Here is a 16,949-nt window from a genome sequence, read left to right as displayed (position 1 = left end):
TGACATTCCAGTCTTAAGGTGGACACTATACCACAATGCCACTAAGTTGGCTCTGCTACTGTTGTGACTTTTTGTTTTACGATATTTTATCCTAAAGTGCAAATTACTCAAGTCTTAAACTGACCAATCAGATGCCTCAATGAAAGTATGAGGTTCCACAGTCGAACATTCAGACCGTTTGATTGACAGATACTCCTGGGCCCGCCTTCAGGTAGTAGGGGTGTTGTCTTCCAACAAGCTTACTTCTGATTGGCGAGGGTGGTTGACATTAAATGTTGACTCAGATCGATTTAGACCCATCACTACTTAGGCTACAGGCGATTCCAACATGGTGACAGACGTATTGCGAAAAAAATGGCGAATTAACTTCCTTTCTTTGGAGTAAGTACATTTCTATGGGTGGCGTCTCACTCACTTGGTCCAGTTCTCATGCACAGTCAGTGATGGAGGAAGGTAAATTGCTAATTTAAAGATGTCTCTTATAATTACAAAACATTTCCTATAGGTGATTCCAGGAATCCCACGTTGACTAGTAGACCTTTAAAAACACAAATGCTTCTCTGTTTTACCGAGATGAACCCAACGGCAGACAAGATGACAGATGGAGCCACACTCCATGCTGGAAGTTGTTTTTCTTTGTAGCGCAGAAAAAATAATTATTATGCAAATTAGCAGTAGACAAGAGATGGCAGAGAGAAAGAATGTTAGAGAAAAAGTGATGCAAAGAAGATGGACCTCCATCCGCAATCTTGTCTGCAGTTTGGTAGCTACTCTTGAATTTACTGGGATGGATTTCACACTAATTTTTTTTAAATGCAAGAATTTTTGTCCTTGGATCTAATTCTGACAGTTGAATTTATTTTAATTTAAATAAATAATATATCTAAAGTGTGGCAGAATTAAGACTGTTAAGGCCGCGTATTTTAAAGATACTAACGTTAAAAGCAAAGAATAGCATTAAAATAGCGGCGCGAGCCATGACCCCGCCCTCGCCTCTCCCAGCTCAAATAACGTTTGAGAGTCTAAACCCGGAAGTCCCGCCCACAAGCATGACAAAGGGAAACATGGCTGCTTCCGCCGACAACAACTTGGACTTTTCGGCGTCCCTCACTGGGATTTTAAATGAGAAACATAGTCCTGAACATTTGCAGGTGCTAAAAGCGTTCACTGCTGCACTACGCGAGGAGGAATATCGGTATGGTCGCTGTTATATACCGCTTTTTTCCGGAGGAAACTGACAGAGTTAGCCCACTAGCTTAGCTAAATAACGGTTGAAGAGAGTGGTCCGATGTTTGACACCTGCGCAGTGCAGCAGTTAGTTCTTGTAGCTTTTAAAAATTGAACTATTCATCAAAAAAACTAAAAACATCCTTTTACTCTTGTTAATTGAAATTGAAAACTTTATTGAATCTGTGAATTTTTCTTCACATCCTAGTGTCAATACTAGTGATATTTTAGAAGTGTGTTGTTGGGCTTGTTGATGTTATTTTAAAAAGTTATTCTATTTGGTATTTTACTGTCTATAAAGAATGCATGTTGCCACTATTTCTTGTATATCGTCGTAGCAATAATGTTTGCTTATTTGATTTGTTTATGTATAGATGAACATTGACATACAAACAGAGATCTTTAAAGCATCTTTGTGATTTTTGTAATAATTTCTTTTATTTGCCAAAAACGTTTCATAAAGTTAATACAGTCTTAAAATATCTAGAGTTTTGTTCTTAAAATTATTCTTTGAATCTATTTTATGTGCCTAACTTATTTTACAAGTAAATTTGAACATCAGTTTCTGCAAAACTAGCATGTTTCCCATTTAATGGATCACTGACCTAATATTTGTTGTCACCTCTTGGGTCTATCAGCGATGCTGTGGAGAAAGAGGTCTTCTCCGGTCTTCTCAGTCTCTTCATCCAGCTGTGCATAGAGCTGCAGTCTGCAGACATGGATGCCGAGGGCCTGCAGACTGCAACCCTGCAGCTGCAGCTGACTTCAGAGTGCTTTAGAGCCCTGAGGAACTCCTGTGTTCACAGATCACGCAACCAGAAACTACTCAGGTGCTTTGATTTGCAGTGCAATTTTGGAGCAACTAGATTTAGACAAATTATTGTTTTAAAAATGCATGTTCACGAGCAGAATTTTTGGACCCAGACAGAATCATACTGCTTATTTTATGTGTTTTTCCTCATTCAGGGATCTTGGTTTCATTGATGAGTCCTTTAAACTCTTACGTTTTCTTCTTCACAACCTAAATTTGGGAATAGACGCCATTTTTGAGCGTGAGTCTAAAGTCACACCACAGATGTGTGTATGTATAGAATTCAGTTTGTGGATTTTTGTCGTTTTTATATTGATGGCATTAAAAAAAACTGTCTTGTTTTTTTAATTTCCCATTGTGTCCTAGCTCTTCGTTGTGGGATCCAGTTTCTTGGTAACCTGGGAGTGGGAAACCCCTCGTGTCAGGATGACATTTGGAAGCTAAGCTTCCCTGATGTTTTTTTGTAAGTCCAAGGAGTTTTTTTTTTCTTGTGGTGATTGTATAGTTTTCATTTTTAAATGTTTATTTTAAATTAAGGCAGTGCTTCTCAATTAATTTTTTCCAGGCCCCCCCTAGGACAAAGAAAATTTTCGTGCCCCCCCCCCCCCCCCACGCACACACACACTCGCGCATTGACAATATATAGGTTAGTATCTATAAAAAGTGTGTAACTATACCTAAAATCATATCTTTTAACATTAAGAAAAGAAAAAAAAAGCAACATGAATCCACTTTCAATAAATATTACCTTTATTTTGACAAATGGAAATCCTGTTATAGTCTAAAATGGAAAAGAAGCTTAAAGTGCCTGAAATAAAAAAATCTGTCATTCCTTATTTAAATTAGAAACATTTTGACCAACTGAACCGATGCAGATCTAAATTGATCTGAAACATGAACACAGCAGCACCAATGTATTTAACGTTTTTAGTCTGAAGAAATAGATACAACACATTGTGCTGATTTTATGTTTAGATCAGTGTTTTTTCAACCTTTTTTTGAGCCACGGCACATTTTAACCTTGACAAAAATCCAGAGGCACATCAGCATCCAAAAAAAAAAAGGATAAACTCATAGTCTGTATTGATCTACAGCCCCTCTGCAATCTCACGTGCATTTTTGTGATAATTGTGGCAGAAAAAGCTGGAAGATGCAGCTTTTTTTTCTAAAAGATGTAATAGAAGTTAAGTTAGAAGATTTAAAAACTGTTTAATGTGTGTTCGTTGTGGTTTCAGGACATTTAACAAGGACGACTCATTGTGCACTGAGACGTTGTCACTTTAACCCAATGCCTCATGGGAGATGTAGTGCGAATAGCCGCCAAATGCAAACAGACTAGCTTCTCTGAGCTTCATTTTTGATCACATGATCCACGGTCTGACACAGGATTCTGTGGAAAGCTACACCGCTAAAGACGAGTGTTAGCTGGTATGTTTGTTGGAACTGAGAGACTTTATGAGCAGAATCGGAACAAGGAAGTGTAGACTATAACCACTTCTGATTGGTCAGACTGATGACATGTGATTAGGCCTCAAAGAATGGTGGAGACAGTTAAAGGGGCGGGACCTTTCCGAAAACAGGTGAAGCTACGGCTAAATCGCGGTACCGTCATTCTTATCAAAATGTGTTTAATAGAATCAAATAAACACAAAGAAAAAAGTATTTTACGATCTTTTATATTCTTAACTACTCAATGTTTTATCAGGGCCTGCTTGGATGAACAAAGAGCTCAAATCCTGGAGATGGAAAATGTTTTCAGATCAGTTAATGAGGGCAATTTCCCACGGCACACTTGACCATCTCCCACGGCACACTGGTTGAAAAACACTGATCTAAATGATGATTGTTTATTTATGATCTCATAAAGTGCAGCATTACCTGCTGTCTTTATGACAAATACTGACACCAACTAAACCACAGGCAGACAAAGAATACATCTATGGAAAATAAAGACGTCATCAAAATTTCTACAATAGTTAATAAAGAATGACATTATTAACATGAGCTGAGTCATCTAAAGCAGTGTTTTTCAACCAGTGTGCCGCGGCACACTAGTGTGCCGTGGGAGATGGTCAAGTGTGCCGTGGAAAATTGCCCTCATTAACTGATCTAAAAACATTTCCCATCTCCAGGAAATCAGGTCTTTGTTCATCCAAACAGGTCCTGATAAAACACTGAGTAGTTAGGAATATAAACGATCATAAAATACTTTTTTCGTTGTGTTTATTTGATTCTATTAAAGACATTTTGATAAGAATGACGGTAACGCGAAATAGCTGCAGCTATAACTGTGTAAGGAAAAGTCCCGCAGCTTTTACTGTCTCCACGACTCCACCAATCATTCTTGAAGGCTTAATCACATGTCATCAGTCTGACCAATCAGAAGTGGTTAAAGTCTCCACTTCCTTGTTCCAAATTAGCTCATAACTCAGTCAGTTCCGACAAAAACACCAGCTAAAGCTCGTCTTTAGCGGTGGAGCTTTCCACAGAATCTGGTATCAGACCGTGGAACAAGTGAACAAAACCATGAAGCTCAGAGACGCGAGTCTTTCTGCCGTTTTCTCGCAGTTTTCACACTACATCTCCCATGATGCATTGGCTTAAAGGGACAGCGTCTTGAAAACACAACGAACATACAGTTTGTATGTAACTTAACTTTTATTACATCTTTTAGAAAAACATCTGCAACTTCCTGCTTTTTCTGCCACAATTATCACAAAAATGCACGTCAGATTGCCGGGGGGGGCTGTAGATCAAAACAGACTATGAGTTTCTGCTTTTTTTTTTTTTTTTGGGATGCTGGTGTGCCGCGGGATTTTTGTCAAGGTTAAAGTGTGCCGTGGCTCAAAGAAGGTTGAAAAACACTGATCTAAAGGCACGTGATGATCCTGGTGTTGCGCAATCTAGCGCTCCGCGTGCCCCCTTCCACCTTGCAGCCTGAGCCCCCTTCCCCTCCGCTTTCATTCTCACACACGCAGCCGTGTGTGACGGGAGACAGGAGCAGCTGCAGGGATGGCAGTTCACAGTTTCAGGCTGTTACAAACACTGATATAACAGACAATAGTAAACCAACAGTGGCGCAAATGTTTTTAAAGCACTGAGCCACTGTCACCACCGCGCCCTGTTAAATTTACGCCCCGGGCAATTGCCCGTATTACCTGTGCCTAAAACCGCTACTACTGCGCGCCCCCCATGGCATCGCATCGGGGTGCGCCCCACTATTTGAGAACCACTGAATTAAGGTAAAAGACCCACTTTGAATTCCTTTGCAAATACCTACAAAAATCCTAATTCTTTTAAGTTCTCTTTTATTTTTAAAGTTTCCTCAAATGTTTTTGAAGTGTAGAAACAAGAAATTTAGGGAAATTGTCACAAATAAACAATTGAAAGAAAAAAAACGTTCATATATTCAATTTTATAATCTATTATCACTTTTTTGTGAGCTTGATTAGTTTGGACTTTTAGAGACTTTCTGTTTTTATTTTGACAGAGTTCTAGGTTAAAGTCACACTCCAATCATCTTTTGACCTATTGTACAAGCGTTGCCAGTTGTCCTGTAGTTATCCAAAAATCTGTGTCGTTTTCTTGGACATAGTTTCTGTAGGGCGGCAGTCGTTCACTGTTGTCATGATTGTCGGCGTGAGCATCCCCACCCCCCTTCCCCTCCCTGTTGCTGAGAGATCGGAGCAGGGAGCCTCAGCGTATGTTCAACATCACAAATGAGCTCTTGTTAAACTGCATCGTCAGGAAAAATATCTCAAAGACATTTTAAAATCACCAAAGACACCATTTTCATTGGTGTGGGTCTTTAAGGAGTGTTTGATTAAATGTCATCTTCACATCTTGTCCACTTCCTACCTTGTGGTTCAGGCAGCTGCTCAGTGTCGCCGATGACAAAGTGGTGAACTACACCTCAATGGTTCTTCACACATGTCTGGATGAGGCTAAAGTGGAAGATTTGTCAAAGCCACAGAACATCGCGCTGGCCCTGAAGGTGATGGAGGTCTGCAGAACCCATCCTGATGTGGACTGGACGTAAGTTCACACTTCCATTTAAAGTTTCTTTTCTCCTTTTAGTCAAACCCCCCCACCCCCACCCCCATATACACACACAATCTGCACATCATTTGGGTTCAGTTTCACAGCAGAAACCGGTCTAGATCCAACCCTCTGCACTTCCCAGACATGAAACTTACTGTAGGAGCCAAAATGTAGTTTCTTTTTTTTTTTTGTTTTTCTTGTTTACTTTGAAGTTTGGAATATTGCAGACATTTTGTTAAAGTTACATCTGGGAGAAATGTTTGAGGGCACACCTGTACTCTAACTTCGAAACTAAAAGAAACATACAGGATTAAAAAGTGAAACTTACTCACAATAATCAAGAGAGTTGAATAATTTTTGATGTAACTACACCCCCCCCCCATTTTGCATCATTTAGTGTATTTCACATTTTTCCAACACAACTTTTTAACTTATTTATCTAAAAGAAAAATTTGTCATGATATCGGTGCTTGTTGTTTTTCTGACAAATGTCGTCTTTTAAACTTAAGGAGCAATTTTTTTATGTTGCTGTTTTGTCTTTTTTTTGTTAGTTTCTAAATCTTAAGAACACTTTATATACACAGTGGGGCAAAAAAGTATTTAGTCAGCCACCAATTGTGCAAGTTCTTCCACTTAGCGATGAGAGGTGCCTGTACTTTTCATCATAGGTAAACCTCAACTATGAGACAAAATGAGAAGAAAAAAACAGAAAATCATATTGTCTGATTTTTAAAGAATTTATTTGCCAATTATGGTGGAAAATAAGTACTTGGTCAATAACTAAATTCTTTGTTATAAGCCCTTTGTTTGCAATGACAGCAGTCAAGCGTTTTGTGTAAGTCTTCTTAAGATTTTCACAAACTGTTGCTGGTATTTTTGCCCATTCCTCCATACAGATCTCCTCTAGAGCAGTGATATCTTGGGGCTGTCGCTAGGCAACACAGACTTTCAACTCCCTCCAAAGATTTTCTATGGGGTTGAGATCTGGAGTCTGGCTAGAGCACACCAGGACCTTGAAATGCTTCTTATGAAGCCAATCCATGTTACCCGGGCAGTGTGTTTGGGATTGTTGTCATGCTGAAAGACCCAGCCACGTTTCATCTTTAATGCCCCTGCCGATGGAAGGTTTTCACTCTAAATCTGATAATACATGGCCTCATTCATTCTTTCCTTTAATTCAATTCAATTAAATTTTATTTGTATAGCCCAAATTCACAACAACAGTCGTCTCCATGGGATTTGTATCGGTAATTGAAAAAGTAAAACATAAAATCAAAAGGATAATGAATACATAGAATTTAATAGGAAAATACTAAATTGAACTAACTAAACAGACTAAACTAAACTGGCATCCCTGCCCTTAGACCAGGGGTGTCCAAATCCAGGCCTCAAGGGCCGGCAAACTGCAACTGGCAACCGGTTTTCCAGAAACCCTGCCTCATCTGCTTGTTTAAGAGAACGTGTGTTTCAGCGTTAAACCACTGCGCAACCTGCTTTGTCTAACGAACTTAAGTTTCAGGGGGGCAACAACATCGAGTGTAATCTTAAGGGCATGTAAGGCATCATTAACAAACAGGTCATTTATACTAGGACTGATGCTGTGGGAGCTGGACTCAGAGTATTTGCTCAGAATGTCACTAAGTACTGGTTGAACTGTGAGTTTAAAAACAGAACAGTCAGATAAGGTTCTTCTAAGTGTTTTCTTATTCACTGGGGCAGTAGCATCTTCTATTGTAAACTGGAAAATAATCAGAAAGTGATCAGAAATGATGGGGTTATGAGGAAGGACACTCAGCTGGCTGATCTGTATGGGTTAAAACAAGGTCCAGGGTGTGCTTGGGACAGTGAGTGGGTTCATTGACACTTTGGGTGAACCCAACATCATCTAATAAAGCTGCAAAAGCATTTCCTAAACAGTCACTGGGATAATCAACATGGATATTAAAATCCCCTAATATTATAATTTGATCAGAATCTAAAATAGTAGTCGATAGGAAGTCGGAAAACTCAGTTAAAAATTCTGAATACGGGCCGGGGGGGCCATAAATAATTACGAATAAAACAGGTTTTCGAGTCTTCCTGTTTGGGTGATTTATAGACAATATGATGCTATCAAATGAGTAATAAACATGCTTTAATTTAGGGCTGAGAAGTAATCTAGACTGTGATATTACTGCCAAACCAGCTCATTTCCCTAAAAATCCTGGATTTCTGATAGTTAGCATAAGTGTGTGTGTGTGTGGGGGGGGCTACTTCAGTCTAACATAGTCATCCTGTTGGAGCCGAGTTTCTGTTAAGGCTAGAAGACTTTGTATGTTATCATTAATTAACTCATTGACTAAGAGAGACTTTGCCAAAAACTGCCACAAAGCATGATGCTTCCACCCCCATGCTTTACAATAGATATGGCATTCTTTGGATGCAACTCAGTATTCTTCATTCTTACTACAAAGTTCTATTTTGGTTTCATCTGACCCATAGGACATTCTCCTAATCTTTTTATGGATCATCCAAATGCTCTCTAGCAAACTTTAGACGGCCTGCTCATATACTGGCTTTAGCAGGGGGACACGTCTGGCACTGCAGGATTTGAGTATTTAGCAGCGTAGTGTGTTACTGATGGTAGCCTTTGATACTTTTGTCCTAGCTCTCTGCAGGTCATTCACTAGGTCCCCCGTGTGGTTCTGGGATTTTTACTCACCGCTCTGTGATCATTTTGACCCCCAGGGGTGAGATCTTGCACAGAGCCCCAGATGGATGGAGATTATCAGTGGTCTTGTACGTCTTCCATTTCCTAATAATTGATCCCTCGGTTGATTTCTTCACACCAAGCTGCTTAACTATTGCAGATTCATTCTTTCTATCCTGGTGCTTGTCATGTTTCTGGTGTCCTGAGACAGCTCTTTGGTCTTGGCCATGGTGGAGTTTGGAGTGTGACTGTTTGAGGTTGTAAACAGGTGTCTTTTCTATAGAAAACCAGTTCAAACAGGTGCCATTAATCCTCTAACAGAAGAAGTTACAGGTCTGTGAGAGCCTGAAATTTGGCTTGTTTGTAGATAACTAAATACTTATTTTCCACCATAATTTGCAAATAAATTCTTTAAAAATGAGACGATGGGATTTTCTGGATTTTATTCTCATTTTGTCTCATAGTTCAGGTTTACCTATGATCTATAGTACAGACCTCTCATCTTTTTAAGTGGAAGAACTTGCCCAATTGGTGGCTGACTAAATACTGTATATTGTTTAATGAAATCAATAAAGTTAATAAATTCTGCAGTTCAAACTGAACGGTTTTGTATATCATATTTTTACTTTTTTCATACTTTGCAAGATTTCACAGCATTTTTAGAAATGTGTTTCTTGGTCAATTTTTCTTTTATAACACGTGAAGTTTTCATAAACTATTTTCTCATTTCCAGGGTTCTTATAGCTACTCAGCATTTCCTCAAGTCTGCAGCTCTGGTAGAAAGCATGTACTCTCAGATGGGTCATCAAGAAAGGTAATAGTTTAACTCTTTTGTCCCCATTCTATTTGCAGAGAAAAATCCTAAATTATTCTTCATGTCAGGAATAAACTGGTTTGGTTTGTAATCCAGGTGGTGTATGGATCTAATTCAGGAAAGCTTGTAAAAGCTGCTTCGTGATACCAGATGCTGATGTCTGCATGTGTCTGTCAGGGTTACTCTGTTGGAGCTGCTGCAGGCCCAGCTGAAAGAAGAGGAGTTCGAGGGCTGTGGCATCCCCCCCAGCGTGGCCCGCTTCCTGGCCGGCTCCTTTCAGACGGGTTGCGGGGCTGTGCTCTCGTTAGCGACTGGTTCCGCTTCTGACATTGAGGTATCGATCAGAAAGGAAAATGGTTTTTAATCAGGCCCGGAGAAAGCAGTCGTAGCAAAGAATTCTTGTTAAACGCTCAACGTGGAGGCAGCGAGAATCCATATCATCAAACGGCTCCTGAGGATTTACCAGGAAATGGGTCAAATGTGGAGAACAAATTTCACACAGCCGGTTGTGCAACAACTTTAAGGTCTTTAGCTGTTAAGTAAACCAAGAGTAATCACTAATAACTTAACATATAATATATATAAAAAATATAAATGACTAAAAATTGACAAAAATAAGTACAAACTTTAAAAAAAAAAACATCAATAAAAAAAATCCCACTTTAGTTTTGAGTTAATATTTACAACAGAGTTTTACGGCCAGTTTACAACCAATTTTTTTTATTACGTCTTTAAAGTCATAATTTTACGAGACAAAAGTTATAACTGCTAAATTAAGAGAGTAAAGTCGGAAATTTACGAGAATTAAATCTCGTAAATTTACAAGAAAGAAGTCGTAATTTTACGACTTTATATCTCGTGAAATTACGATTTTTTTCTCTCGTAAATTTACGCGATTTAAAGTCGTAAATTTATTACTTTATTTTCATCATAAATCAACAAGAAAAACACAGAAGTTGTCTGTTTATTGCAGCCTTGCTCTAAGCATCTGGAGCATTTTACGATATTAAATCTTGTAATTGTTCTTTTTTATTTTGGAAGCCCTAAAACTTCGTCCTCCATATTCAACATCATTTTATTAAAAAACATACTAATCAAACAGACCTGGACGTAAAATGACCATAGAAACATTTTCTAAGCCCAACAGTCTGTGTGTCCACAGCTTGACAATAGTCAGTTTGGTGTTGTGCTGCCACACAACATCAACTACAGAGAAATATTACAAATACCTAAAAAAAAAAAATTTTTTTGTGTTTTACTTTGCAACACAACTTTTAATGCCCTCTTCAAAATGAACTGAAACTATTAGTTAATAGCAGCTTATTGGTTGTATTTCCTGGCAGCTCCTGCAGGAGGCGCTGACTGTGATCAGCCTGCTGGACGTGCTGTGTGAGATGACCTCAGACCACAAACAGTTCATGTTTCTTCAGGACCAACCCGACCTTTTAGTGAACACAGTTGGTAAATAAGTTTTCATTAAATTGCGGTTTTGTACCGATTTGGTTTCTGACTGTGCGGCTTTTCTCTGCAGAGCTGCTGCAGCAGGTGCACGCCATAGGAAAGGCGAGTAAAAACATCTTCAGCCCCGCTCAGAACTTCTCCTCCTTCAGTGGAGGCAGCGACTCTTCTCCACACTCTCCTGTCATCAGCTTTAAAGCTCACCTCGTTCGCCTCATTGGAAACCTGTGTCACTGCAACACCAACAACCAGAATAAGGTTTGGATTTTCAGAAGTACGAAATTAAGGGAAAGCTGTTCAAACTGATCAAATGAAAGGGAAAAAACATGCATTAAGTGAATGTTATCATTTTTTGTGAAAGCTTTTTGTGAGCGTGATTAGTTTGGAGGTTTTATTTTAACTGAGTTTTCTTAAAAGCCCTTTCCAATCATCTTTTGATCCATTTTCAAAGCGTTCCCAGTGGTCTTTTAATTATGATTGTCGATTTTTGCTCAAATAAAAAAAAACGTGTTGTTTTCTTGGACAGCAGTAGTTCATCAGAAGTTCATCATGGATTACAAACTATGGCGTTTCATCTCTGCCATAAAGTGAAAGGGCGTAAAGACAACTGAGCGGGCGTATTCAGGAACTGAGTGAGCGAACCTTAAAACCGTGCAGGCGCAATTCTACCCGAGACCTGGACTTGACATGCAAATTTCAGCCAATCAGATCAACCAGAAAGGTTCCTGCCCCCAAGCGACAAAAACGCCCCCTTAACACTGAGCGTAAATCCTTATGAGGGCGCAAAGAGGAACTGACCGCGCGGGATCACAGCTCAGATAGGATTGCAGGCCTGCAGTTTTAAAATGCGGGGTCGCTCGGTTAGAATTACGCCTGCGTGGTTTTAAGGTTCGCTCACTCAGTTCCTGAATACGCCCGCTCAGTTGTCTTTACGCCCTTTCATTTTATGGCAGAGATGAAACGCCATAACAAACTCCACTGTGCTTAATGGAATCTGATTTCTGGAATGCTTGTGGGACGGCCACCCTGGACGGGCCTCTTCAGGACATTTCTAGATGCTGATCTGAGGTCCGTCAGTGGTCAGAAATCACCTCGGATCTGTTTTCACCGAAATCTCTTCCAGTAAACCACACGTCATTCTTTTCACCTTTTGGAGGGTGGGTAAGGCGAGACCAGCACGGCGAGCTCTGGTTCCATCCTGAAGTCAGGGTCCAGTCTTTTGTTCTCCGTCTCCCTTTTTGGGTTTGGCTGTAACGTCAGCCACGTTCCGGCCTGGAAGCGGGAACCTCGCGTGAACTCTCGTTTTCCTCGGATCGACATTTCCATTTGGTGAAACTCGGCACTTTGTCTCCTAAACGACTGGGGGTGGGAGGAAGAACCAGGACGGCATGAGCAAGCAAATGGAATAATTAAGCCTAAAGAGGCGGACGCTGATGAAGAGCAGAGCACCCCGCTGTGGTGCCGCTGGACCAACCCTCAACCTCACTGCTGCCTTTGCAAAGACGAGCTGCTCTGCTAAAGACATCACTATTGTTGATTTTCTGTTGGAGCTGGAGTTTCATGACCAGCAAACCATCTGTTCATCATTTTAATTATACTGTATCTTTTTCATTTAAATCTGCGCGTTGACATGTTTGAGCGATGATCGATGCAGGAAGTCGGCCGAGCAGCAGAGTGCAGAACAGAATTTTGGAATCTCGTTTTTGCCCTAATTCAAACCCAAAGCACAATCTTCTTCAAGGTTCTGTGTGTTAAAGCAGATACATTTGTATCGATTAAAAAAAAAAGGTTGCTATGAAGACCAATTCTTTTTTGAAATGTATCACAAAGCAAACATTACACTTTTTTATCATCAGAATATCTTTTTTTCCCAATATTTTGAAACCTTCAATAACTCTTGAGTGTATTGTGTCAATTAAAAGTTGCCGTATAAAAACAAAAAAAAAAGTAAGGCTTGACTTAATTGACTTATTTTGGTAATTCTATATGTGGTAATTTGCCCTTCCATTGTCTCCTCAGGTGAGAGAACTTGAAGGCATCCCGCTCATCTTGGACAGCTGCAACATAGACAGCAACAATCCTTGTATCCTTCATTTGTCCACAAACATTTGGGTTTGTGGACTTTATCAACGATAAATAAGTCAGGATCATCTTTGGGTCCACTAAAAAACTTGCGTTGTTTTTTTAAATTAAATGTACAGAAACAGCTACCCAAGAAGATCTCTGTGGTAGAACCATGGACTGTATATGAGAACTGGACTGAGCGAGTGTGTCGTCGCCCATAGAAAATGGCTTACTTCTGGCTCCAACCAAATGAAGTCAAGTCGTTCGCCTTTTTTTGTGCTTTGGTTGCTTCCATGTTGAGGCGAGACGGCAGTAAGCGGTGATTGGTCCAGTCTGGGTCCACTTTTCTATGGCAACCACGCTCACCAATCAGGAGTAAGCTTGGTGGAAGACCACACCCCTACCACTTGAAAGCGGGCTACACGAAATCTGTCATTGAACCGATTAGATTCTTTGACGCAAGACCACAAAGACTTAATGAGGCATCGGATTGGTCAGTTTAAAACTTGAATAACTTTCACCACAGAAACCAAATTAGGAGGTGTTTAAAAATGGTATCTGAGAAAGAATGTTTATTCTGACTAATAGAATAACTGAGTAATAGCTGTTTATTTCTCTATAAAAGTCTATGGGATATTGGCTACTTGGAGCCAACATGTACTTCCTGTTTGGAATGCGAGGGGGGAGGAATGGTCACGCAGTCCAGTTCTCTATGCAGTCAATGGGGACAAACCTGTTCTCTCAATTTGGGGTCCAGTAAGCGTTCTTGTAGGAGCTTGTGCGTCTCAAATGTCATAAGCTTTTTACTCAAATTAGGAGCAAAATATCACAAGAAAAACAACCAGTGTGTCTCCAGGTCTGAGATCAGGTCTTTAAATGGATGCGTTTTCCTCACTGATCATGACACAGGGTGGTTTTGTATTCATTGAAGGTGAATCATGTCTTTGTGAATGTGCTAGTAGGGTGTCCCATCTTGTATGGAAGGTGAATAGGAAGTTGTGTGTGTGTGTGTGTGTGTGTGTGTGTGTGTTACGACCCCATGACTTTGTTTTTAAGGCCTGTTGACAACAAGTTAAAAAAACAAACAAAAAAAGCCACTTAAAAATGGTAACCGAGTTTTATTTTTAAGATGGTGTCCCTCATTGTAACATAGGTCACCTTTTCTGGTCCTGCTGATTCGCAGATCATTTTTTGTGGAATTTTGGATGTAATTTTTTTATTTATTTATTTATTTTTACATTTTTGACGGTGCAGTGGCTGTACAATCATTCTTCCTGTTTCCTGTACAGAATGCGTTCAGCTCGCTAAGATTTTCGTGGCTTAAAAACCACACTTGTCTGATGTTCCTGCTGCTCTCTCTCAGACCAGAACCAGACATTCTTGAATTTGTGGATAGGAACATTTTATTCTTCTGGTTGATTCTCAGAAAATTGTCCTTAACCAGCTGCATCCAGTCATCAGCCAGTGGGCCATCTTCACCATCCGGAACATTCTGGAGAGCAACCAGCAGAACCAGCAGCTGGTAGCCTCTTTGGAGCGCCGTGGCCCAGTAGACTACTCTGCCCTCAGGGAGCTGGGCTTCCTGGTGGAGGAGCGAGATGGAAGCTTGCTGCTGAAACCTGTGAAGAAGGATTCCTAGAAGAAACGGAGAGGATAAAGTTTAATCTGAGCTCCAATCAGGTTCTCTATCAGAATAGATTATTAGTTTATCGCTTAATCCAATCGAATTTATGGAATTTAGACCAATAGTAATGAAGAAAACGCAGCTTATCCTGCCTCTGGTGTGAGAGTCTTTAAAAATACAAGTCCTTTCAGGAAACACAGACAGACTTAAAGCAGCTAAAAGAAAAGTGCTTTAAATTTAACATTTCAAGATTTTTTTTAAATATAAGAATAGATTCCGTCTGTCCCCTGCTGGGATATGCAGTATTATCGACACTACAAAGGCTCTTAAAAGATGCTCCGGCCTTGAGTCTGGGGAGGTGAGGGGTTGGCGAGGGGTAGCACACGCTGATGCCTCGTAAAGAGCCAAATCCAAAGACAAAGCTCTCCTCTGTGCTAGTTTTTAATTTTAGTTTTTGGCTTTTCGGAGATGCTGGTGTCACCAGCAGTGGCTGGACTTTTCTCTGAGGGTCCCTCAGTGACCAGGAAACAGAGAATGATGGGATCCACCCCCTCAACACCAAACCAAATGCAAAAAAGCAGGATCTGATTTATGGCGTAAAGCCCTGCTTTTCAAAATAAGAGTTTAGACGCAATACTAGAGCAGTGCATTTTGTTTTAATTTATTTTTTTCTGGAATTTTGTTGTTTTTTTGTTGTACTTCTGTACATTATGCAAGTATGAATATTATTACGCTCCCTGCAGACCATTGTGTTTTTATATTGCTTTATGCTCAGTTTTAAGATGTGATCTTACTCTCCGGTGATAAGTAGGGCTTAAACTGCATGCTAACAAAACGTTTAACTATTGAAATATCTATAAATGTTAGAGCTTGTTTTATCTCATAAGTGCATCTCAAGCAAGTATAAAAAAAACTGATTTATGCCACAAATTTAGTTAAACTAAAATAAATATTTTTTACAAGAGTTTGAGAAAATTAGAACAGCATGAAAAAGTTCCAAAATACAGAATCATGGTCATTTGATCATAACTTTTGTGGAGCAACCCCCACCCCCCATTCCCTCCCGGCTGCTGAGAGGTCGGAGCAGATTTGAAGAAATATTTGAAAATACAATTTTGATCTTAATCATCTTTATATGTAGTACAGACCAAAAGTTTGGACACGCCTCATTCGAATAGTTTTCTATATTGTCATGACTGTGAGTCACACTTGGGCATCAAAACTATGAATTAACACATGTGTAATTATATACACAACAAAAAAGAGTGAAACAACTGAAAATATGTCATATTGTAGGTTCTTCATAGTAGCCACCTTTTGATTTGATTACTGCTTTGCACTCTTGGCATTCTCTTGATGAGCTTCAAGAGGTAGTCACCTAAAATGTTTTTCACTTCACAGGTGTGCCCAGTCAGGTTTAATAAGTGGGATTTCTTGTCTTATAAATGGGGTTGGGACCATCAGTTGTGTAGTGCAGAAGTCAGGTGGATACACTGCTGATAGTCCTACTGAATAGACTGTTACAATTTGTATTATGGCAAGAAAAAAACAGCTAAGTACAGAAAAACAAGTGGCAATCATTACTTTAAGAAATGAAGGTCAGTCAGTCCCAAAATTTGGGAAAACTATGAAAGTGTCCCCAAGTGCAGTCACAAAAACCATCAAGTGCTACAAAGAAACTGGCTCACATGCGGCCCACCCCAGGAAAGGAAGAGCAAGAGTCACCTCTGCTGCGGGGGATAAGTTCATCCAAGTCAGCAGTCTCAGAAATGGCAGGTTAACAGCAGCTCAGATTAGAGAGCAGGTCAATGGCACACAGAGTTCTAGCAGCAGACACATCTCTACAACAACTGTTAAAAGGAGACTCTGTGAATCAGGCCTTCATGGTAGAATATCTGCTAGCAAACCACTGCTAAAGAAAGGCAACAAGCAGAAGAGACCTGTTGGGCTAAAGAACACAAGGAATGGACATTAGACCAGTGGAAATCTGTGCTTTGGTCTGATGAGTCCAAATTGGAGACTTTTGGTATAACCTGGCCTCCACAGTCACCGGACCTGAACCCAATAGAGATGGTTTGGGGTGAGCTGGACCGCAGAGTGAAGGCAAAAGGCCCAACAAGTGCTAAGCATCTCTGGGAACTCCTTCAAGACTGTTGGAAGACCATTTCAGGTGACTACCTCTAGAAGCTCGTCAAGAGAATGCCAAGAGTGCAAAGCAGTA

The 16,949-nt window shown here is 40.0% G+C and overlaps 1 protein-coding gene across 1 annotated transcript in view; it reads left to right on the top strand.

Moving 5' to 3' along the window:
* Nucleotides 1–988: 988 nt before the first annotated feature.
* The window catches only part of atxn10 (ataxin 10), a 19,119-nt gene continuing 3,158 nt past the window's right edge, over nucleotides 989–16,949 (top strand). Inside the window, exons 1-11 of the mRNA XM_020714324.3 lie at nucleotides 989–1,195; nucleotides 1,866–2,057; nucleotides 2,194–2,279; nucleotides 2,405–2,501; nucleotides 5,909–6,073; nucleotides 9,502–9,582; nucleotides 9,760–9,916; nucleotides 10,926–11,043; nucleotides 11,114–11,298; nucleotides 13,060–13,123; nucleotides 14,559–14,784. Of these exons, the coding sequence (XP_020569983.1) occupies nucleotides 1,050–1,195; nucleotides 1,866–2,057; nucleotides 2,194–2,279; nucleotides 2,405–2,501; nucleotides 5,909–6,073; nucleotides 9,502–9,582; nucleotides 9,760–9,916; nucleotides 10,926–11,043; nucleotides 11,114–11,298; nucleotides 13,060–13,123; nucleotides 14,559–14,743 (1,476 nt within the window). The 5' untranslated portion in view covers nucleotides 989–1,049 and the 3' untranslated portion in view covers nucleotides 14,744–14,784. The remainder of the gene's footprint in view (nucleotides 1,196–1,865; nucleotides 2,058–2,193; nucleotides 2,280–2,404; nucleotides 2,502–5,908; nucleotides 6,074–9,501; nucleotides 9,583–9,759; nucleotides 9,917–10,925; nucleotides 11,044–11,113; nucleotides 11,299–13,059; nucleotides 13,124–14,558; nucleotides 14,785–16,949) is intronic.

The sequence above is a fragment of the Oryzias latipes genome, chromosome 23 (genome assembly GCF_053564925.1).
Source record: "Oryzias latipes strain Hd-rR chromosome 23, Olatipes_Hd-rR_3.1".
Lineage (NCBI taxonomy): Eukaryota > Metazoa > Chordata > Actinopteri > Beloniformes > Adrianichthyidae > Oryzias > Oryzias latipes.
The sequence above is the reverse complement of the archived record's forward strand: the minus strand, read 5'-3'. Positions and strand labels throughout refer to the sequence as shown.